Source organism: Sprattus sprattus (assembly GCF_963457725.1).
Source record: "Sprattus sprattus genome assembly, chromosome: 21".
NCBI classification, from domain to species: Eukaryota; Metazoa; Chordata; class Actinopteri; order Clupeiformes; family Clupeidae; genus Sprattus; species Sprattus sprattus.
Genome location: NC_137919.1, coordinates 2482396 through 2506400, shown reverse-complemented (window position 1 = coordinate 2506400; position 24005 = coordinate 2482396). Strand labels below are relative to the sequence as shown.

Genomic DNA, 24005 nt, shown 5'->3' with positions numbered 1-24005 from the left:
CTCTCCATACTTAGTGTCCCCCATCTGAACCCATCTTCCTGCTCAAATCAACACTTCCTCAAAGTAAAGTCCCTGCCTGGCAAACAAACCCCTCAGAAATCTCAGAAATCTTGACAAAAAAAAGATTTGAGTGCAAGTTTGCTTTTGAAATGCATTTTTTTAATACTATGTACTAGTTGTAATTTTTTTTTTCTTTTCGAAATGCAGGTATGTACAAAATATTTACAAGCGTCTCAATAACAAACTGTTTTCCTGGTTGATCAAAACAGCCAAATATCTGTGCAGAGAGACAAACATGAAAGATCAGATGACCTCAAAGACACAGGAAAGGAACAGAGTTGCACAGGAAGACATTAAATGGACAGTGTCCACTGAATCACCCATGTAAAAGAGACAAAGACGGAAGAGGTAACAGTAAGGCCCAGTATGTAGATTTATGCAGGAGCCACACTGGACACTTCTGTCTTGCTGGCGGAGACAGAGGTCTCATCCTCCACTGCTTGTCCAAAGACTGTAGCGAGCATGCAGTTACGGAACTGGACAAACAGAGAAATCAGAATTAGCTTTGACATTTAAAGAGAACTTATACAAAACAATTCCCTAAGAGGAACACAAAATAAAAAAAGGACTCCTCTCCTCAACAGTTACTTTTTTTTTTGAAACGCTAGTTTTAATATGTAGAGAAATGAAGGCAAATGTGGAGTGCGACACTGACCTGCTTGTTCAAAAGAATATAGATGCAAGGGTTGTAAAGTGCTGAGCTCTTGGCAAAGAAGGCAGGGACAGCCATGGACTGGGCAGTGAAAGAAGCCCCCTTATTCAAGAAGAGATAGCCTGTAAAAGAGGCATAGGGCGTCCAAGCCACCAGGAAACCGATCACCATCAGCACACACATACGTGTCACCTCCCTCTCAGCCTTCTGGGTAGAGGCGGAATCCTGCTGTTGTGCGGCTGCCTGAACATATAGAGGACAGTGCAGGTGAGAGAGGAACAACACCCTACGCTTTTTTTTTTTCTATCTACAATGTGTAGATGTCTGTGAGATACAGCTGAAAATTCATGAATCAAATTCCTTACCGCCTTGACTGTTAACACTAGACTGCCATATGTGAAGAAGATGATAATGACAGGGAGGAAGAAGTGGACCACGAACATGTAGATGACATATGACTCGTTGTTGAACTTGGGGCTCAGTGTGTAGTAGTCTGGTCCACAGGAGCACTGCAGTCCCTCGGGCAAGTACCTGAGACAGGGGGAGCAGGCACACACACACACACACACACACACACACACACACACACACACACACACACACACACACACACACACAGGAGGCAGGCATATGAGTTGTGAGCGCCATCATAGTCATCATAGTCAGCGCCATCAAGAGTAAGGGGCTACTATACTGTACATACTGTAGTAGTCAATAATCAAACTGAAAATTAGGATCTTGAATACACTAATTTCACTCATATTGCACATTTCTTTTTTTAAATAGCCAGCACATCTTGATATCTTAATTCAAACGTGATAAAAGACTGATGTAAAAGTTTTTTTTGTCAAATTCTTTTAAGAATGTAGTAGTCAATAATCAAATTGAAGATTAGGATGTTGAATACACTAATTTCACTCATATTTCACTTTTTTTTTTTTTTTTAAATAGCCGGCACATCTTCATATTTTAATTCAAACAAGATAAAAGACTGATGTAAAAGTGTTTCTGTCAAAAATCTTTTAAGAATGTAATGTTATTTTTAGTGTCATTACTACCGTACCTTGACCAGCCGAACAGTGGTGGGGCGGCACAGGCCATCGCCATAACCCAGGTGAAGACGCAGCCAGCCGTGGCATGAGTGGCAGAGAATTTGAAACTTCCCATCGGCTTGCACACCACAATGTATCTCTCGACAGCAAGAACCACCAGTGACCATAGAGCTACTTCACCTGGTTGCCGAAGAAAAAGAAGTGATCAAGTCAAAATGTACTGAATGGTCTTATATAACAAATTGAATTCAGTTTTGAAGATTAAATATGTATAATTGATTTGGTGAACCAGTTTAATGTTCTGTGAATTTAATGTCTGTCAAAGACATGTATTCATTTACTGCCAATTAACCACATAAAATCTATAAAGAACCATAAAAACACAATTCACTTCAAGGTCACCTACCTCCTAGTGTTGCCATGAAGCCCTCGATAGCGCAGAAGGTGGATCCGAGTATGAAGTAACCATTGACAGCTGAAGTAATGGTGATGGTGAAACCGAAGCACACCATGATCATACCAGCAACAGCCAGGTTTACCAGAATAAAGTTAAGAGGTTGCCGAAGTTTCTTGTTCATAGCTGTGACAAAAAGTGTCAAGCCATTGATAGGAAAGCCAGTGCAGATGAGAAAGAACATGTAGCAAGCAAGGAGCTTGAACTGCCAAGGGTCCCCCAGATAGTACTGTGGGTATTCAAAAGGATTTCTCACCAGCCCAGTCCGATTGGACATGGGGATGTAGTAGTTTTCTCCCTCAAACGAGTCCGGATTGCTCATCTTGCTGTTGTTGTTGTCCCACGAGCTGGTGAGTGAATGGCTCTGTGTTTGCTTCGGCTGCAGACTAGTCCGTAGTTTCCTCTGGGTCCGGGCTGGCTAGTTTTATAGTAGACTCTAATGGGGTTACCAAGCTTAGAGGCGGAGGAGGGAGTCAAAACTGAGCAGGAAAGGCACACAAGGATTAAAAGATAAACACTAACCTAATAGATTTACATTGAAGGCGTTAAACTCGCCAAACATTTAATCTTCAGCAATCAAAAACAGCATAGAGCTGCCTGTTTGTATCTCAGGTCAGGCTGAGTTGTATTGCATAGCTGTGAAAGTGGTACATGAACAACAGGAGGACATGCTTTCGCTGAAGATGTGACTATGGCAAAAGGGATGCTATTGAGGATTGCAATAGCTCCAATGTTATGAACACATTCAATTCAATTCAATTCAATTCAATTTTATTTGTATAGCGCCATAACAATACAATTGCCTCTCGGCGCTTAACAGAGCCCAGAGCCTGAACCCCCTTAGTGCATGCACAACGGCAACAGGGGCAAGAAAAAACTCCCTGTTAGGCAGGAAGAAACCTTGAGCAGAACCACGGCACATAAGGGGGGACCCATCTGCTTGAGGTCGGCCGGGTGGAGACAGGAAGGTGGGAAGGGGGAAGGGGGGAAGGGGAAGGGTAGTGTGGCAGAAGGGGAAAGGAAGCAACAGGGGCAATACACAGCCAGCATTTGGTCACTGGACATATGTGTACATACATCTGGTGGTAAATACATGATACAGACAAGACCAGATTACTGTGGCAATAGGGTTACTGTTACAGGGGTAGGGGATGTAGGAAATGGAAAACGGAGCAGATAGATAGATAGATAGATAGATAGATGGATACTTTTTTTAATCCTCAGGGAAATTTAGATTTAGAATTTTAGCAGGATGTAATATGTAAGATGGTAAATTTGACAAGCTACATATCTGTTTAGCTTTGCACTGCCTAAATCTGGGCATGTGTGATGTGCGCTGCGGTTTCAGTTAGTTACACATTTTATTATTCACTGATGGAATGTTCATCTTTGCCACTTCATCATTTCTCCTCGTACAATGCACAATGGCAGGGCTGTAAATTCAATCACGACGACCTAGCTCACAGTAGGCATGACATAGGGGAGACAGACACCATCGTGTAACGTTTAAACAATAGTATTCATTTACTTACAAAACACAGAGCAGAGTGTTTAAGTTTCAGTTTCAGTTTGTTTATTTGTTGAAGAGGGACAGTGTACATTAATAAACATTAAAATGTAAATGCACCCAATTGTTTAAGAGCACCACATAGGCAGTGGGAGGAAGCGGCGTTCACCCAGTACCCAGCAGATGACTCCGCTAATGCCTTAGACCAACGACAAGGAAGTCCCGAATTTAAATTAAATTAAATTAAATTAAAATGCAACTTGCTCAATCTACGCATTTGAGGAGGGTAATCCCAGGGACAGTAATTGACACACAGATTCTACGCATGTGAGGAGGTTAATCCCGTTGACCGTAAGGGCAAGCTCTCACAGAATATTGAGAAAATCCGCATTGAGAAGGCTGGGACAGCTGCCATCACACCTCCTGCGTCCATGTATGACACACATGTGACACATTGAACATTCTCTACGTATATACTCACAGTATTTAGGGCAGGGGGGAGGAATGGCTAGACATGCTGAACTTGGCATTTTGTTAATCTCGTCTTCTGAAAATATTGTCTTACTTTTTGTAAATTGTATTTTCTAGATTAAACATTTTAGAACACATAGGCTATATCTTTTCATGCAATTTGGCATGAAATCTCAAGTCAGGGTCAAGCCAGAATACCATATGTGTCACATGAACAGACATGTTGTGGGTCAAGCCAGAATACCATATGTTTCACATGAACAGACATGTTGTGGGTCAAGCCAGAATACCATATGTTTCACATGAACAGACATGTTGTGGGTCAAGCCAGAATACCATATGTGTCACATGAACAGACATGTTGTGGGTCAAGTCAGAATACCATATGTGTCACATGAACAGACATGTTGTGTTATTTTGTCAGGTCAAGGATAACCACCATACTCCCCTTTGAATCATTTCCATATAGTTAGCAGTTTATTCTGTGACCATGCCTTTCAAAGAGTCTTCAGGCAGTGGCTCTTGTCTGAACTATCCTAAGTGGAGAGCCATGCGTTTCTAAGCAGGTCACATGGTTGTTTTCAGATTTTTATAGTATATATTTGTGTTTTTGTGTGTGTGTGTGTGTGTGTGTGGGTGGGTTTGTACCTGTGCGTACGTGTGTGTGTGTGTGTGTGTGAGAGAGAGAGAGTTGATGATGAGCCCCGTGGACCAACTCCTCCTGCCAGCCTGTGAGTCTCAGAGCCAGCTCTGCAAGTCTACTTACACTCCTCAAACACACACACTCACACAACCACACACACACACACACACACACACACACACAGTCTTCAGGCAGTGGCTCTTGTCGTAACTATCCTAAGTGGGAAACAGGATTCTCCATTCAGTGTAATTATGGAGATTATCAGGGCCTTCGAGGCCTTGAATATTCTGGGAATGTTTGTCTAACAAAGTCAATCATGTGGATTACAACAGACATGACTTGGAAGCCTTTGTACTCAAAGATTTACCTGTTCTGGTCAATTCAGGTCGGAGGAGCAGCTGACACTCTTAAAGTCCCTGTTAATGAAGATTATTTTCTTTGTAACACGTAGAAAGGACACTCAATGTCTCAATGAGCTCTACAAGGTGTTTTAATTCAGAAGAGTTGTCACAGATTCAGCTGCACGCACTGTTACAGCACACAAGCAGATGCAAGACAACTACAAACAATAACTCTGGCCTATGTTAATACAATAACTCTGGCCTATGTTAATACAGTAACTCTGGCCTATGTTAATACAGTAACTCTGGCCTATGTTAATACAGTAACTCTGGCCTATGTTAATACAGTAACTCTGGCCTATGTTAATACAATAACTCTGGCCTATGTTAATACAGTAACTCTGGCCTATGTTAATACAGTAACTCTGGCCTATGTTAATACAGTAACTCTGGCCTATGTTAATACAGTAACTCTGGCCTATGTTAATACAGTAGCTCTGGCCTATGTTAATACAATAACTCTGGCCTATGTTAATACAATAACTCTGGCCTATGTTAATACAATAACTCTGGCCTATGTTAATACAGTAACTCTGGCCTATGTTAATACAGTAACTCTGGCCTATGTTAATACAATAACTCTGGCCTATGTTAATACAGTAACTCTGGCCTATGTTAATACAGTAACTCTGTTAATACAATAACTCTGGCCTACTGCCGTAGGTTAATACAGTTATAGTCTGGCCTATGTTAATACAGGAAGACTCTGGCCTATGTTAATAAAGATAAGAGTCTGTCCTATGTTAATACAGTAATAGTCTGGCCTATGTTAAAACAGTAATAGCCTGGCCTATGTTAATACAGGAACACTCTGGCCTATGTTAATACAGGAACACTCTGTCCTATGTTAAAACAGTAATAGCCTGGCCTATGTTAATACAGGAAGACTCTGGCCTATGTTAATACAAGTGTCAAAGATTTGCCCGGATTTGCCAGTCAATTCAGGTCGGAGAAGCAGCTGACACTCTTAAAGTCCCTGTTAATGAAGATTATTTTCTTTGTAACACGTAGAAAGGACACTCAATGTCTCAATGAGCTCTACAAGGTGTTTTAATTCAGAAGAGTTGTCACAGATTCATGTTAATACAATAACTCTGGCCTACTGGAGAGGAGAGGAGAGGAGAGGAGAGGAGAGAGGAGAGGAGAGGAGAGGAGAGGAGAGGAGAGAAGCAGGGACGTGCACAGGAGTGTGTTAAGGTTGCTTGGGCGTTTGCCCTCTTCGACTGAAGTTGCCCCTCCGAAGGAAATATATATATATATATATATATATTTGCGATCAGATGATGGGGGCGTGGCAGCGGCGGTTAGTGAGAGTTTAAAATGATATTGTGAAAATTTGCGATTACCCGACGGGGGTGTGGCAGCTGTGGTTTGAGTCACGTGCAAGGGGATTAGAAGTGGCCTTTGAACAACTGTGATGTGTGACAGGATCAGTGGCGGCTCCTGAAAAAATTCTCAGGGAGGGCAATTTTTTTGATAATGATTAAGGCGACCTATTCAGTATGTACATTAAGTTATCCGATTTACTCATACAGCAAAACCTTTTTGTCCACTATTGGCAGCAACCAACAGTAGTATCTCCCCTCTTTCTACATAGCTAGAGTAGCAAGATACAAGTGGAACGCTATGGAAGAAAGTTACAATCAGGAGCCTTCATAAGCAAACATGATGTGGCTCGGCTCCACATTAAATGATCCCACTTTTTCATTATCCACACGTCTCAAATGTTGTATGATGTAACATAGCTGAACAGGACACATGATATGTCCACTAACAACATAAAGAAGGGGGCAACATACGTCAAAACCAACGATATTTATTGACTGATCTTGAAAGTATTGGCTTACAAAAGCAAAATAAGTCATCACATTAAAAATTATTTAAAGTTAGTTCACACTGTGAAACCTATGAAAAGTGACAGTGGTATATAGATACTGACCGCGTTAGCCACTTCACGACCGCGATATTCTTTGGTTCCAATTTCCCTCCATTTGTAGAAAACTGTTGAATGGATACTTTTGGTCTAGGAAGTCCTAATTGTTTTTTGGTCAATTTATCTTCAAAATTACGCTGACTAAAAAGAAGTTGTTGGATGGAGTTGTTGTGCTTAACACGACAGCCATCTTGACATACCTTTGTCGAAGCTGTGTGACGTCCTCATTGCGTTTTACCATAGGCTTTTGCGTCGCTTACTTATGACTAGACTTGGAGGGGCTCGCCCTCCCGGAAGCCATAGAGAATGCATAGAGAGCTCTGTTCTGTGAAAAAAACGCATTTAACATGGGAGTCAATGGGAGAGGTCTGGGGCGATTTTCATTTCGCACAAGATCGCCCTGAAGGGGCGGGGCCATTTGAATCACGACTCTAGGCTGACTGAATGACTGTTACCTTTACATGTAGTCGTGCAATTGAATTTATACATCAGGAATTATCATTTTTTTTCTTTTTTTTTTTTTCTTCCTTTTCCCATAGGCAGTGCGTCGCCCCAATCGCCCTTATGGACGAGCCGCCACTGGACAGGATTATAATCAAAGGTTTGACCTGAGCGCTAACAAATTACAGGAGTAATGAGCTAATGAGAACCTCCTGGATAGAAGACAAAAAAAGAGAGAAAAGCCAGAGACTGATACATGCTGTAAGCAGAGACGATCCAATATGTGTGTGTGTGTGTGTGTGTGTGGTTGTTGTTGCTGTGTATGTGTGCAGGGTTGTTATTGTGTGTGTGTGTGTGTGAATGTGTGTGTGTGTGTGAGACGATCCATCCACCTGCTCACAATACAACACACACATGCTGTAAGAGCAGACATGATCCATCCACCTGCACACGATACAACACATACATGCAGTAAGAGCAGACATGATCCATCCACCTGAAGCACCTCCCACAAGTTGGAACACATACATGCTGTAGGCAGATATCCATCAACCTGCACACAATACAACACATGTTCTATGTGTGTTGCATTATACTCCATTAGAAGCCCATATATGTTGAGTATGAAGTAGGAGCAGCATGACTTTTCTCACGGGTCTGGCTCATTTGACCATGAGGAACAAAACTAAGGTGCTGTCATTTACTGTAGCCCGAGCGGACATGGAGATTTTGCCACGCCCTTTTAGGGTGCGTCCAGTGCATCTGGCACTGCACATACATAATATGTAGGCACTCTGAGATTCCTGTGAATGAAAAGTGCGTTAAAAATAAAATGAATTATTACCTCCAGCAAGGAGGTTATGCGATCGGGTCCGTTAATTTATTTGTCCGTCTGTCTGTGGACAAGATTTCTCAGAAACTACTGAGCGGATCTTTCTGAAATTTTCACAACAGGTGGATCTTGGTCCTGGGACATCCCCATTCAAATTTCAGGATGATCCGGATCCTTGCTGGAGGTCAGAAATCTCGGATTGCTCTTGTTATTATTATTATTATCTTTATCTCAACTTCTGAAGGTCATAAACACTTGAATTTAGTCTCAAAATGACCAGAATGGGCTGGTTTATACACTACCGTTCAAAAGTTTGGGGTCACCCAGACAATTTCATGTTTTTCATGAAAACTCAAACTTGTATTTATCAAATGAGTTGCAAAATGAATAGAAAATATAGTCAAGACATTGACAAGGTTGGAAATAATGATTTTTATTTGAAATATTAATTTGGTTCTTCAAACTTTGCTTTTGTCAAAAAAGGCTCCATTTTGCAGCAATTACAACATTGGAGACCATTGGCATTCTAGCTGTTAATTTGTTGAGGTAATCTGTAGAAATTTCACCCCACGCTTCCTGAAGCACCTCCCACAAGTTGGATTGGCTTAGTGGGCGCCTCTTGCGTACCATACGGCCAAGCTGCTCCCACAACAGCTCAATGGGGTTGAGATCAAGTGACTGCGCTGGCCACTCCATTACAGACAGCATACGAGCTGCCTGCTTCTTCTCTATATAGTTCTTGCATAATTTGGAGGTGCGCTTTGGGTTATTGTCCTGTTGTAGGAGGAAATTGGCTCCAATCAAGCACTGTCCACAGGGTATGGCATGGCGCTGCAAAATGGAGTGATAGCCTTCCCTATTTAAAATCCTTTTTACCTTGTACAAATCTCCCACTTTACCAGCACCAAAGCAGCCTCAGACCATCACATTACCTCCACCATGCTTGACAGATGGCGTCGGGCACTCTTCCAGCATTCTTTCACCTGTTCTGCATCTAATAAATGTTCTTCTGTATGATCCAAACACCTCAAACTTTAAATTTGTCCAGAACACTTTTTTCCAATATTCCTCTGTCCAATGTCTGTGTTCTTTTGCCCGTATCAATCTTTTCTTTTTATTGGCCAGTCTCAGATATAGCTTTTTCTTTGCCACTCTGCCTATAAGGCCAGCATCCCAGAGTCGCCTCTTCACTGTAGAAGGTGACACAGGCCAGTTGAGGACCTGTGAGGCGTCTATTTCTTAAACTAGACACTCTAATATATTTGTTTTCTTGCTGAGTTGTGCACCGGGGCCTCCCACTTCTCTTTCTACTCTGGTTTGAGCCCGTTTCTGCTGTTCTCTAAAGGGAGTAGTACACACCGTTGTAGGAAAAGTTCAGTTTCTTCGCAATTTCTCACATGGAATAGCCTTAATTTCTAAGAACAAGAATAGACTGGCGGGTTTCACATGAAAGTTATCTTGTGTACCATTGTACCATTAGAACACCGGAGTGATAGTTGCTGGAAAAGGGCCTCTATACACCTATGTAGATATTTCATTAAAAACCAGATATTTCCACCTAGAATAGTCATTTACCACATTATCTGATTAATTTAATGTCATCTTCTGTGAAAAAAACACTGCTTTTCTTTGGAAAATAAGGACATTTCTAAGTGACCCCAGCCCATACAGCACAGGATAAACGCCCTGTTTTGAGAAGTGGGTATACTCAATGCTGACTGAAAAATAAGTGGGTATACTCTGGACTACACCACTGGGTAGTGTATATGCACTGTAAAGGTTTCTTAGCTCTAAAACCGTAACTTTTCGAGCTATGCAAGAAAAAACGATTATTTTTTACAATCGCATGGGGCTTATCAACATTCATCATGGCTGCCCACAAGTATTATTATGTGCATGTATACCAATTCAATTCATGCTATAGCTTTTGGAATGGGGAACCTGGGACAAGACAGGGACCATTTGATCTCCAATGTCTGACTGAATTATTACAATTTTAAATGTTATTTTGAGTAAACACAGACAGTGGTTAGGAGTCAGAACAGGTGCTTTAGTCAGTGGATGTAAGGCTACATGCTGTTTCTCGTCTGTTCAGACCTTGCCTTGGGGACTCAAGGGGCGAGTTAGAGGTCTGTGCTTGCTCCATTAACATTCTAAGGTCCAAGGCCTTTTAGACTTTTCTAAGTTGTCTGACATGCCTTGATGTTTTTGTACATTTTGCTTAACTAAAAACATTGATGCACAAATGGAATATATGATTCTATTCTAGAAGACCTCAGCAATAATATTAGAAAATGGTTCAATGTTTCCGTGGTTGTTCTTTTTATGTCTCTAAGACGAAAACTCAAAAATAAAAATATCCCGGACGAGGGATATAGACCTTTTAGTGTTAATCATGATAAATTAAGATAGATAGATAGATAGATTAAGACATCTGTCGTGTATCCCTCTTTTGTTTTTGTTAATGATAAGTTGTTTTTTTTATGATCAGAGCAGGTACTGTTTTAGTGCATGTTGGAGTTACTTGCTCTTTATCGTTAGCAGACATAATCCTTGTTGAGATTATTCTCAACCCTAGGGATCATTTGGGAGGTTTGTGTCTGTGACAGTGGTGATGGACTGTGTGTTTGGTCCAGACCAGTTTCACTGGATACTAAACATGTTTATGTTCTGTTGCTTACTGGGCTGAAGAAGGTACACTTACATTCTTGTACATTTTGGAAAATGTATTTTGTAACATTCCATTGGATTACTTAAAGTGAGTAACTAAATGTAGGATTACGGCAGTGTTGTCCTTACTTTCATTCCCCTCAGCTTATAAAATCTTTGTCAGACCTGGAGGTTGTAAAGCCGCCAACAACGACCCACGACCCTGCTGTCTCTATAGGATCTATCCCTATCTATCGATAGATGATTGATAGATTATGGTTATTATCTGCTAATTATAATATGTTTGCTTGCCTATCAAACATTAACATAGTTTGTGACAAAGAACCTACAACAGCGAGGTTTGTTCTGCACGTAAATCATTATCAAACCTAACAATACCCAAATAACATTTAAACAGAATTTTTTCTTTTTTGGTTGTTTTTTAGTTTTTAATAAATAATTTTACCGCCGCCCATCAGAGGGGCAGTTATTTGCCCGTTTGGTAGAACACTTTCTCAAGTAGGGGCTTCTCTACGTCCGGGGCTGGTGGAGCCGAGCCTCACCACTAGATGGCACTGTTGAGCAGTGCTCGACATCAGGGGCTGGTGGAGCCGGGCCTCACCACTAGATGGCACTGTTGAGCTGTGCTCTACATGATCACTAATTCAATTTCAAGGTTTTTTACGCCTTTTTCTTCACCAACATTGTTGTGTTATTCCATACGACTACGGTAGCGCTGTCCGATACATTCCAAACATCTTGCTGTAGGCTCACCTGTTGAGCAAAGGCCAGTCCTTTTCCCAGAGGTTTTCTATTTTGTTTAACCAAGTTAGCCGGTGAAAACACTGGATGGGGAGACACATCTGCTTGGGGGTGGCCAGGTAGCGAGATGGAAGGAGGACAGAAGGGGAGAATAGCAGATTTTTTTTTTTACGTACGTACATGTTCCATGCATGATTTCCTAGAAAGTAGTAAGTTCCATAGTAAGTATAAAGTATATACCTAAAATATATACATCCCCTTGGGTGTATGAGCCAGGGTAAGGTTTGGAGGGGTGGTGATCCCCTTGCCGAGGGTAAGGTTTGTGTAGGGGTGGTGATCCCCTTGGGCGTATGAGCGCAGGTTAGGGGAAGGGGTTTGGGGTAGGAGAGCCCTCAGGACAACAAACCCAGATCAGGGTTAGGTAAGAAACTGGGATACATCACCTAAGGCACCCAAAGAGAACGACAGGTAAAATGGCCACTTCATCAGTATCAGCGACAGTACAAAATGGTATATAAAGATAGGAAGAGCTAGAAGGACAGGGAGAAGTTGCCTGCTATGGTAAATTTCCATTTAAGCTCTGCACAGGAAAATATGTTTAATTCCTTGTGCTTTTTATTTGAGACTTCCTGGGGTTGGGTTAGTTGCCTAGGAAAGGGTTAAGATGGACTGCATTCTAATCACACAGAAAAAGATGCAAAAATAGAATGTGGAAATGGGAGGAACTATACTTTTCAGAGCTTGACATTTTAAGGGAAGACGTTAATTTAGTATAATTTAGTCGCTACCAGTAGTAAATACTTTTAAAATCAGTAAAACATTGCCCATCATGTAAAGGCAACAACTTATCACATTCTTAGTTACAGTGCTAATATGAGTTCAATGGAGGTCTCCAAAATAACAGAGATTTATATCCTAAACAATACCTTAATGAGTCGACAAGTGGAATTTATCGTTTTTCTCTGAGGGAGCAAAAAAAAAAAAAAAGCTCCAACATCAGAGAGCGTGGGGGGAAAGTGACTGATGGGTCTACTGCCCTACCTCATAAGTTATTTGCGCTTTCAGTGACCTGTGCTCTTGCCTTATGTGTGGTGTAAGCACTACTGTGTCATGGTTTACAGGTTTTGTGAATTAAATTTGTGAGACAAAGTCACATTTATTAATGTTGTTTAAGCCGTGCAGCAGTTTTAAGTCCATTGATTAACATTGATGGGTAGACTACCAGCTAGCTAAAAACCTTGAGTAATTAAATGAAGACCCACAGGTAGCAGACAGCAGTGACATACAATAGGTTATACAAACCTTAACAGCTATAAGCTTCTATATATTGGTACATGGGTTACTGGTATATTTAAAAGTGTTTTGTATTGGTTTGATTGCATTTGATCGTTTTTTCCCCCAAGGTCTTCATTTAATACATCATATTATAAATAATAAAACATCACATTACTGCTTAATGGGATCACTTCTGGCACATGAAAAAGAAGAAAAGGGGGAGGAATCGGATGAAACTGTGTAAGCCGTAAAAAGGGGGAAACAGAAAGCCGGTGTTAATGTATGGGCATGATGCTATTTTGCATAAACACAACAGTAGTTTAAATCAATTGACCCATATCTTTTCAGATCATCTTTACACATTCCTCTCTTTCAATCATGCATTTCAACTGCATGAGAGAAAATATCAACTAGCATAACATTCAAATATGTGACCAAAAAGGGGACATTCAGTTGTATCCACTCCTGTAGGTCTAAGGTGGGAATTATACTGACCCATGGAAGAAGCAGCAGCAGAGGTAGAACCTCTATAGTTTGCTAGGGTTTGCCATAAGAATGGGAAGCACGTTTTTGTTAACTATTGGATCTGAATTTTACTAACTCTTTTAAGATAAGAGATGTACATTTGGAACCTCCCCTGGTTCATTCTCTGTATCTGTGCTTTTTTTTTGTTTTGGTTTTACGTTTATCTCAGGTTGTTTTGTCATGTCATGTTGTTTTGTTGTATATGTAAAATGGAAAAACTTAAATTAACAGTAAATTACAAAAAAAAAAAAAGAATGGGAAGCAAAACTCATATAATATTAGTTATCTGGGAGATACGGATTGAACTTCAACTGTCATTACACTTCATCACTGCCACTATATTTCCAGTGTAATTGCCACCTAAGACTTGAAAGATTGTGCTGTCCTCCGGCGAATTCGTCGGATGCCCACGCTTGGTTCAAGTTAGCTTGTTCAGAATAACAGACTTGTAGAAGACGGCTTAGCGAAAGAATGTGTTTATTCAGTCACAAGCCACGGTCAGCTCCATACAGCACAAGCATGCACAAGGCACGTCTGCTGCTGAGGAGTCGGCCTCCTTGCTTCTTCTTCTTCTTCTCTAACATTACAAACATTGTACATACATTTATACTGTGGAATTAATGTATGGGTTTAGGGGAGGGAATGGATGTGTCTGGAGGTCAAAAGGGAATCTTAACTTGACCAAGGCTATAGCCAGGTATGGCCATATAGATAGATATAGATAGTCAGACACCTATTGATCAGACAAGGGTCAGACAAGGGTCACTGTCTTGTCTCAGAATAATGTCCTGTGCCTGCTTATGAAACATGTTTTGAGGAACTATATGAACTACATACACTGGCTGAGCCCGGCTCATCTTTGGAGTTTGTTCATGATATTTGGTTGTGACACTCTTTTGCACTCTCCCTCTTTTGCAAAAGATAAAGCGCTGATTAAAATTCTGATCGCTGCACTGTAAACCTGAACAAGTTCAGAGAACTCAAAACTTTTGATGTAACCGATTGCATAAGAAAATTTGAGTACATATGTTATTTTTTTTAAGTAAACTTAACTCAAAAATTATACATCGGCTATTCTGATTTTTCTCTGAACTCATATTATTCCAAAATCGTAAAGGAATTAGCTTTGTCAGATATTTGTGTTTCTCTGGGTCTTTCTCAAAATAGTTATTACGCCCTTACAAATTTTTGAAAGGATATCTTCCTTACGTTCCAACTTCTTGCGCAAGCTCTTACTGTAGAGAGAACTGTCATTGGTCGACCGCCTTCCCAGTGTTGCCACTGCATTTACATTTACATCTGTGATTTAGCAGACGCTTTTATCCAAAGCGATTGACAAGGAAATTTGCATTTATAGATCATGAGCAGTTAAGGGGTTCACACTTATACATTTGGTAAGGAGGGGTGGGGAATCGAACTAGCAACCTTCCAACCTCTGGATTACTAAACGACTCCTCTACCTTAAGTCTGCTGTGTCCGTCTCTTATCACAAGAGCTTTGCAATGGTGTTCTCAACGACGTTGATGACGTCAGATACTAACGTTTTTTGAGTTATCAGGCAATGTTAACTCAAACAAATACATTCCAATACAATTAAAACGTCTGCACTTGATCAGAAAACTAATACATTTTAACTTGGGTCAACTAAATACCAGGTTTTAAGTACTGAATACATAATGTTAATGAGTTAGTAGAACTGTCTGGGTTTACAGTGTGGTCTCTTTATATTAATGTATCTAACCATATATAAGTATTAATCGAAAGTGTGATTCATAAGCCTGAGGCCGACCTTGTAGAGAGATTGCCAGTCATGGACTTTTGTATGAGAGAGAGCCGTTCTGTGCAGTCGTGTCTGAAGGGACAAACAAAGGATGACCACATAATCAGCTACATGTAAGGAAAAATGAGAGTTAATTTGACATTTGTATATCTTAATGTGTGGTTGTTTAGTCCCTGTGAATGTGCAGCATGTTGCATATGTAGGGAGAAGGAAGGGGTTAATTTGACATTTGTATATTTTAATGTGTTGTTGTTGTTGTTGTTGTTAGTGCCTATGTACAGCATGTTGTATGCAGGGGTGTGATGACCTACTGGGATGCTCCAGATGTTGCGCAGGCAGCCCTGCAGAATCCTGAATGTGTCTGATGAGATGGGAAGAGTTACATGAAGATGTGAAGATTTTCACAACATCCTGCTCCGACGTAAAACAGTCATATCTCGTGTGGGCTGCAAAAAAACACTGTCTATTAATCATTGCTGCTTTTGCAAAAAAAACCTGTGTTCTGAACTAAGTTTTTTCAAAATGCATTTTCACGTAATTAGTTATACTTTAAATGAATCTTTGATGACACTATTTATTTTCTTTCATGCTCTGATGAAGGCCCCAAGGGTGGTGACAATCGAACTGCCTTCTTTGTCACTTCACGTCAACTATGACGGATTTAAATCGGATTTTAAATGCTTCTCATGCCAAATTGACACATGTGAATAATTTAGATTAATCACAACGCATGTAATTAATTAGATTATTTTTGTAATCGCTTGACAGCCCTAAGCATAATAGGCTGCACTACAACACGACAATAACGCAAGCATTGCAAATGTCTACATCTTCAATTTAGGTTTAGCCTGTTTTTCATCATTATTTCATCATTTCAACGATTTTCGATTTTGCAGCAGAAAAATGTTGTAATGGAACTCGTGTGTTAGGCAATAACCTACATTTTGTCACGCTCATAGATTTAACGGGGTTCTTTTTTTTTAAGGTATTTTACGAGACTTCATTTTCACTTTAGTTTGATGTTGCCTTCTCGCTTTCGACACTTCTGTGTTTTTCCCTTGTTCCCGCCCACAGCCCTGTTGCTTGGTATCTGTAAACAGAAATGATGCAATGCTGTAAGAATTTCTCGCTTACGTCGAGGCCACGCCTCATTTATGGGATTTCTGGAAACGTAGAGAAAAGGAACGTGCTTTCCCGCTCGTGGGTTGGTCTTTGGGGCCATGGCCCGCCTACATTAGCTGCTTTCCAATCGTCTATTGGTCAGAATAGAAACAGCCCGCCCCATTTTCCAGACGTCAGCTGAGTATGTATATAAGTATGTTTATGGCTAGGTCGGTGTCATATTCTACTTCATGAGCTACTACAACGAATATGAGTCACATTATACGAGCCACATGCATACTTTTTTGAGTTACCACACAAATAACAGGAGTTTGCTAGAAATGGAATCTACCAAGAGGACTACAGACAAGCAGACATCAAGTAATAACGTCGAGGGAACAACAGTGAAAACTCGAGATATCCGCTGGATTGACTGCCTGGCTATTGGCTGACACTATAGGACCAAGTACGTTTGTCAAAATCAATGTGTATGCTAGTTGCTTTTGTATTACACTAAGTGTTTGTCTAACTTTCAAAACTAATAACTGTACTAGTCACTTGTGAGGATGGTGGGCAGGAGGCAACAATAGCTCTTAAAGACTACCTAGTGACCAACAGCTCGCTCCTGTGTGTCCCAAACACAAAGCTACGCACTTGTGGAAAAGCCTCACGGACCACTTAAGGGCAACACAGACACTGGACTGTTTTAAGACTGGCCTACTGACCTTTTTGCTCAGATGTTTCATACTTTTCACATTTATATTATTGTAGGTTGTTTTTAACTATGTTACTAAGTACTGTGGCACTCTATAGACTCAGGTGAATGTAGAGTGCGCTTTAAATTAATGAATTATTATTATAATTGTATTACCTGTTCTACTGAACCGACGACATTCGTTAGCTGGTTTGATAACAGATCTTTATTAAGATATAACCAGTATTCTGTCTGGTATGATCAACGCCCATGTTAGATAAGATTAGTTTGCATGGGCTAGGCTACTTCCTCCTCATAACACAACCATTGGTGTCCTCTCACTCAGGAGTCAGGCACGGAGTGCTCGTTGCCAAATGCTACAAGTAGCCTACATATAGAAATGTCTGTAAAGATGGATAATTTTGCTTATAAATAATATTGTTGAAAATTAATATTCTTGTTGATAATAATGATAATCGTAAACTAACGGTAGCCGTTTCGTCCACAGATACTGAGTGACTGCTATGGCGCCAGAGGCCATTCACCCTCATACACTGTCCCGGTGTGATTTAGCGCGGGCACCGATACACCTGTCCACGGTGAAGAAGATACCTGCTGCACATAGTGAGGGCTCACCTGTGACCGCCGAACGACCACAAGATCCCAGGACCATGGTTTCGCTTCGGTCTCCCATGTTTGGTAATCTCCGGCAGTATCTGTGGGGAGCGTTTCAGAGAGTCCTCCATCGCTTTTGGGTCGTCAAGGAACTTCTCAGCGGCACGAAAGTCTTCCTGTTTCTGAGTGGCGGCTACCGGAACACCATGAAGGGCGATACAGAACAGAGCATTGTGGGCCGGGCCGGAGAGGGGCAGCCCGGAGAGGAGGAGGAGAGGGGAGACAAGACTTCCGTCAGCATGCTGGAGACCCTGGGAGAGGAGAGAGAGGTCCTAAAGAGGAGGACTATGGAGGAGGAGAAGAGGGGAGCAGTTGCTGAGGACCTGGGAGAGGAGAGCGAGGTCCTTAAGAGGAGGACTATGGAGATGGAGAAGAGGGGACCAGTAGCTGAGGAGCCGGATGAGTCCGCAGATGAGGATGATGAGGAGGATGATGAAGATCAGGTGGAAGAGGAAGAGTCAGACTGGGTGGAGTGGGAATCTGAGGATGAGGATGATAAAGATGCTCTTCATCAGCAGACCCTTCCCACTGGTCCCTGTGCAGGAAACTCTTTCTCTCTGAACTCAAAGCAAGCAAGTGATGACGAGGAAGAGACAGGAAGTGATGATAATGATGATGATGATGATGATGATGAAGATGACTCTGATTGGTCAGATGGCTCCGATGATGACTCAGAAGCATCTGCGGAGAGTGTGGAACTCTGGGAGTCTTTCCTCCACAGCAGCGATCCCTACAACCCTCTCAGCTTCTCCTCCTCTACCTCACCTGCCAAGCCATCTTCCAACACACACACCTCACCAGCCAAGCCATCTTACAACAAACACACCTCACCTGCCAGAGAGGAGAGGAGGCCAGAGGTTCAGGAGGAAGAGAGAAGAGTAGACAAACAACATTCCACTCACGAAGTACAACAAAAGAAGAAGGTAAACGACCAGTTTGTTTTAATAGATTAAATAGATCATAGTTCAGACCTGTACTACACCAGGGCCACACCTGTGCCAGATCAGTGCCACACCTGTGCCAGATCAGTGCCACACCTGTACCAGATCAGTGCCACACCTGTGCCAGATCAGTACCAGATAAGCACCAGACCTGGTCCAGGGTCAGCTCTTAGAGACCCGTGGTGCTTCATGGCCATATGAAAACCTCCTAGGTAGCCACATATATTCTGGCTGCTCCCGACCTCATGTCTCACCAGCAACATTTACTTCCATCTGTGAACTGTCTCAAGGCTGCCGTAAAGGAGGCCTTTGTGGTACGCCTCATAGTTGCCCTAGACAACCACTGACTCACTACCAGTCAGCAGAAAACAAATGGCGCCAGAGCAATAATCAAATGATCTCCACGGTAACGCCCTACCAACCCCTCCCTGCTTTGACTATAGGCATTTGTGGTACACCTCATAGTTGCCCTAGACCAGTGGTTCTCAAACTGGGGGGCTCCCATTTGGTGGTACTCAGACGGTTTCCCCATTTTTTATGACTAGGATATTAATCATTAAATATGTATATATATATAAAAATCATTTAAACAACTAGATCCCTATAATTTAAGTTTGTACATTTATCTGAGCCATGCTCATTTTTTCTGATCAGGCATTACAGTGAGGTTCTATTGTGGTGGTACAGAACCACTGCCCTAGACAATCACTGACTCACTTCCAGTCAGCAGAAAACAAATGGCGCCAGAGCAATAATCAAATGATCTCCACGGTAACGCCCAACCAACCCCTCCCTGCTTTGACTATAGTCCACTGTGACCAACACCCCGTGACAGTGCTGTGGTAAACTAGAGCGCAGGTCAGGACAGACGGTGCTGATGTGTATGCACTTGTACCTCATGACTCACAGAAGACACATGGTCAGACCTGTGACTAACGACATGGAGGGACAGGATAGCAGCTGACGGCACACTCAGTTGCTTCAAGGGAATTCAAATGGGTGTTATGTTTGATTTTGTTTGCTGGATTAGGAGTTCTGACTTAAAAAATTGTAGTCGTTATCTTTAAAAAAGGTCTTTATCTCTACCCATTCCTCTGCACATGTCCAGTATGATGTATGTTGGCCAAGTTCCTTGGAATGAAGTCAGCATGGTGGTTGACATAGACATAGTATGTATTTATACTATACTAGTACTCCTAGTATACTATACAAGTAGTACTAGTATATATACATAGTATAGTATACTAGTATATATAAACTATACTACTAGTATACTATACTATGTCTATGGTGGTTGATGCCTGTGGATCTCTGTGAAACTCACCAACTTCCTCTGCTTTGTTGTGGTTTGTTCACAGGTGCGCTTCAGCGACGATGTGACAGTGCGCCCCCTAGTGGCGTGGGCCTTCGCCAGCAGGGCAGCCCGGGACGGCTCGTTCTGGATGCAGATGGTCCGAGACCGCGACCGCTTCCACAGGAGGGTGGAGGAGGCTGGGAGGGTCATCAGCCCGTGTCTGAGTCCCGAGCACAGATGCCTGATGTGGGAGAGACTTCAGACACACTCTGCCCTGTAGAATAACAGAACCATTTTTTACACATTTTTTTATGTGTGTTCATATGCAAGATTGTCTTTCATAGCTCTTCTGAGAGCTCTCTTTTGAAATGTATGGTGTGAATCTTTATATGGTGTTTTATAAGGATCTATATTTGTTCTATAAGAATGCTAGACCAATTTGGGTTTTGTTATTTATGTGTCTGAGTCACAAGCACAGATGCCTTGTGTGGGAGAGGCTCCAGACACACTCTGCACTGTAGAAATGCTGTACTATGATTGTAACAGAACCATTTTTTAAATGTAGGAGTAACATTTTGTTATGTATGTTCATATGCAAGATTGTCTTTTCATAGCTCTTCTGAGAGCTCTCTTTTGAAATGTATGGTGTGAATCTTTATATGGAAATATATTTGTTCAAGCATGCTAGACCAAGTTGGGTTTTGTTATTTATTATTTAATGTCTGTTAATTCAGTTTTGTGGTTGGTTTAACACTGGTTATTTGCACATACTTTTCTATATCCAATAAACATATTTTTGTACTCGTAAGCACAAGCCTCTTGTTATTTGGTCTTTCCACATCAAATGAACCAATTTAGGAAAACCTTCCAGCTCGACACCCTCACATTTCCTCTAGTCACTGTTACCTGCTGCCTCTACACCTCAAAGTAAGGTCACTGTTATTGTCCGCCTCTTCACCTCAAGGAAGGTCTGCAAAACTGTACCTCTTCCAAGTATTTCTATTTAAAAAATATTTCAGAAAATCCCCCTATTTCAGGGAAGTATCTTTGACAACTTCAGACTATGCCATCTCAGGCATTACATGAGGTACAAGCCTGAGTTTAGGTAGCAGTACTCTTGTTCCACCAGTAGAGGTAGCTGTTAGCTGTTATCTGGGAATCTTAAGCCTTAGTTTTGGTGTGAAAGCAGTCCAGGTATTTGACAGTGTCCTACTATCTGTCATATCTGTCAGACGCCGATGCCCCAAACACAGGTTTACCTGTAAAAATGCCAGTCTACGCCCCTCCTGGAGGGACATTATGAGATGCAGACCCATTTTTTTCTATTGGCAATCATTCATGAAACTATATCTTTAACCAAATATAAAGTTAAAGTTAAAGGTGGTTCAGGAACACAGAGTAGCAGTACTCATGTTCCACCAGTAGAGGTAGCTGTTAGCTGTTGTTATCTGGGAATCTTCAGATCCTCTGGGATCTCGCAGACATCCAGCAGGGACAGCTGATGTCGGAATGGGAGAGGTACGGAATGTTACAGCATTCCTCCGTCGATCCCATATCCCACAGGGATCATTCCTGGACGTCCGCCCATCATTCACAGTCAACATCACTTCCTGTTAGCCTGATTGCACGCTCTCACAATAGCAGAGCATCTTGGCAAGTCCCTGGGCATTGTACGGCCCGCGGGGTGATTCTGACCGGCCCGCGAAAGATTCTGTTTTTTTTTTTTTTTTGCACAGTTCTAAAATCATTAAATATTTAATATAGTAGGCATATAAAGTCAAAAAGGCAACAAAACTGGGACACTTTTCTTTACACTTGTTGTCTTGTTTATTTCGGCTACAAAGATGATGTGATGTCTTTAGAAAGCTAAGAAAATCCTTGTTTCAATAGTATATGAAACTCAAAATGCACTTTGTTATTAATGTGACTGAAAATGAGTCAAATGACATTTGAATTGCCAAATAATAACATACACTCTTACCAGCGGTCAAAACAATGGCATTTACTGCTCTTTATATAGAAATAAAATGTATATTATGCATAAATGAGTTCGGCATTTTGGCCCGGCCCTCCAAAATATTTTCAGTTGCTCATTTGGCCCCCCGGGGAAAATAATGGCCCACCCTTGCCCTATAGGAACGAACCTTTAAGAGTTCCCTTGCCATACGGTTAAAGAACTGAAGGGGAGTCTTGTGCCAATGGGTCTATTCAAACACAGACAAACTGGTTAGTCATAGAATTAATAATAATACCAATCATCTTAATAATACCAATATGATGTAATCGATCTTGATTGATTATGTATATATATAAAAAAAGAACAAGCTATTTTGAAGCTGCTGCTGAAGTCAAATAATAAAAAAATACTTTTTTTGGTACTCTTCACAACACACTGGTACACAGTCAGGCCCTTCTGACCCTCAGAGAAGGCGGGACAAAAAAAGGGGATTTAAAACCAAATGTTAGTTAATTAATAACATTGTCGTATGATACATTTAATTTTATAAAATAATGTAACAGCCTTTTCAGACAGTCGAGCTTTTGTTAGAACAAACTTTCATAATCCCTGCCTTCTCTCCACATTGCAGACTGCTAAAGCAAGCAGCAGCCCCAAACCATAAATCTCCATTGTAAACTGATTCAACAATCTAGCTTTACATTGGAACACGACCACAAAGTCCTGACCAACGATTCATCTGAAGACATATTTGCTCGGTCACACCTGCGGCAGCGAATAGAAAATCTTACTGTACGCATCATAAATGTTCAATATGACAAATGCAAAGATTGGCCTTCTTTTTCACTTCAGCCCAAGCTGTGGAGGGTGCGGATTTTTGTTAAGTTCTACAGATCTAGTTACAACCCCACAATGTGAAAAAAACGGCATATACATAATGAGTGTCTTTGAACAACATTTTCAACCCATCAGTTAAATTCCTCAGGTATTGATAAATGACATATTTGTGTTAAATCACTTCTGGTCGAGTTGCAACCAGCCTTACATGGCAAACATGGTCATTAAATCACTGTTGCTATGGAGAAGCACGACAGAGAAGCAGGTAAATATAGAAGTCATCTTTATTACATAAAATAAAATGTAAAAATACACTCAGGAGAAATGCCTTATTTTGTTTTGGATTACAAACATTATTTGTACATTTTATCTACTTTTTATATACACAATTATTAATCGGTTAAAAATAGGAAAATAAATAGTCATTTTTGTGCTGTGTGTTCCTGCGCTGGCATTGACCATCATTGAATTGGACAGCAGGAGAAAAAAAAGAGAAACCACAACCTTGGCTTTGGCTGGTGGGTCTCAAAACAATACTAAACACGAGAGTAGAGCACCTCGCAAGTCTTTATACTGGCTTTGAGAATATCCTTCAATGTGTCTCCTTCGAAAAACCAGAACCCTTCAGACACCTCTTCTAAATTAACCAGACAAGGCAAACCATACAAGGCTTGACTAAAAAAAATGAAACAACTGACTGAAACCAGAGAAGCTTCCAGAAGCCTCCCTCTGTATAAACAAACCTGGGTCGACTGACTGCCTAAACCACATTCAGAGTACAGAGATCAATCACCTGGGTACACGAGCCAAACAGCTTCAATTGACATTCCATTGCATTGCATTAACAGACCATGCAAACGAGCACTTTAAACGTGATTACAATACTGACCCACACAAAAGTTTTTAAACACACTTCTCCCCTCGACAAACAGAATTACATAATTTCACAGCTGCACTCCGAGGTCCATGGGAAAAGAGAACGCGTCAGGTTAAATGTTAGCGATACCCATGTTAATATAAGATATCCATATTAATACATGTTAGAAGGTAATAACACACTGAAACATCG

The 24005-nt window shown here is 41.2% G+C and overlaps 3 protein-coding genes across 3 annotated transcripts in view; 1 reads left to right on the top strand and 2 right to left on the bottom strand.

The window, feature by feature from the left end:
- Positions 1 to 434: 434 nt before the first annotated feature.
- On the bottom strand, positions 435 to 2516 carry LOC308382466 (green-sensitive opsin-4-like; the record flags this gene model as incomplete). The annotated part of the gene is made up of 5 exons (XM_080860196.1): positions 2171 to 2516; positions 1776 to 1944; positions 1078 to 1243; positions 716 to 955; positions 435 to 536 (listed from the first exon to the last, which is right to left on the bottom strand). The coding sequence occupies exons 1-5, from the start codon at positions 2493 to 2495 to the stop codon at positions 435 to 437; spliced, it is 1002 nt and encodes a 333-aa protein (XP_080716322.1). The 5' UTR covers positions 2496 to 2516.
- A 14284-nt stretch (positions 2517 to 16800) lies between these two features.
- ppp1r15a (protein phosphatase 1, regulatory subunit 15A) lies at positions 16801 to 20893 on the top strand. Its single transcript, XM_080859948.1, has 3 exons — positions 16801 to 17004; positions 17741 to 18830; positions 20207 to 20893. Exons 2-3 carry the CDS (start codon positions 17757 to 17759, stop codon positions 20420 to 20422), a joined length of 1290 nt encoding a protein of 429 aa, XP_080716074.1. The 5' UTR covers positions 16801 to 17004; positions 17741 to 17756; the 3' UTR covers positions 20423 to 20893.
- Positions 20894 to 23224: 2331 nt separating this feature from the next.
- Positions 23225 to 24005, bottom strand: part of acer2 (alkaline ceramidase 2) — a 15759-nt gene continuing 14978 nt past the window's right edge. Inside the window, exon 6 of the mRNA XM_080860022.1 lies at positions 23225 to 24005. This exon is cut by the window's right edge and continues 1149 nt beyond it. The gene's annotated coding sequence lies outside the window, so the exon portion shown is untranslated.

Bases quoted from the DNA above. Each gene is read 5' to 3' on its own strand.
- ppp1r15a (XM_080859948.1), top strand. From the start codon at position 17,757: ATGGCGCCAGAGGCCATTCACCCTCATACACTGTCCCGGTGTGATTTA. The intron at 18,831-20,206 runs GTAAACGACCAG...GTTTGTTCACAG, and splicing joins AAGTACAACAAAAGAAGAAG to GTGCGCTTCAGCGACGATGT.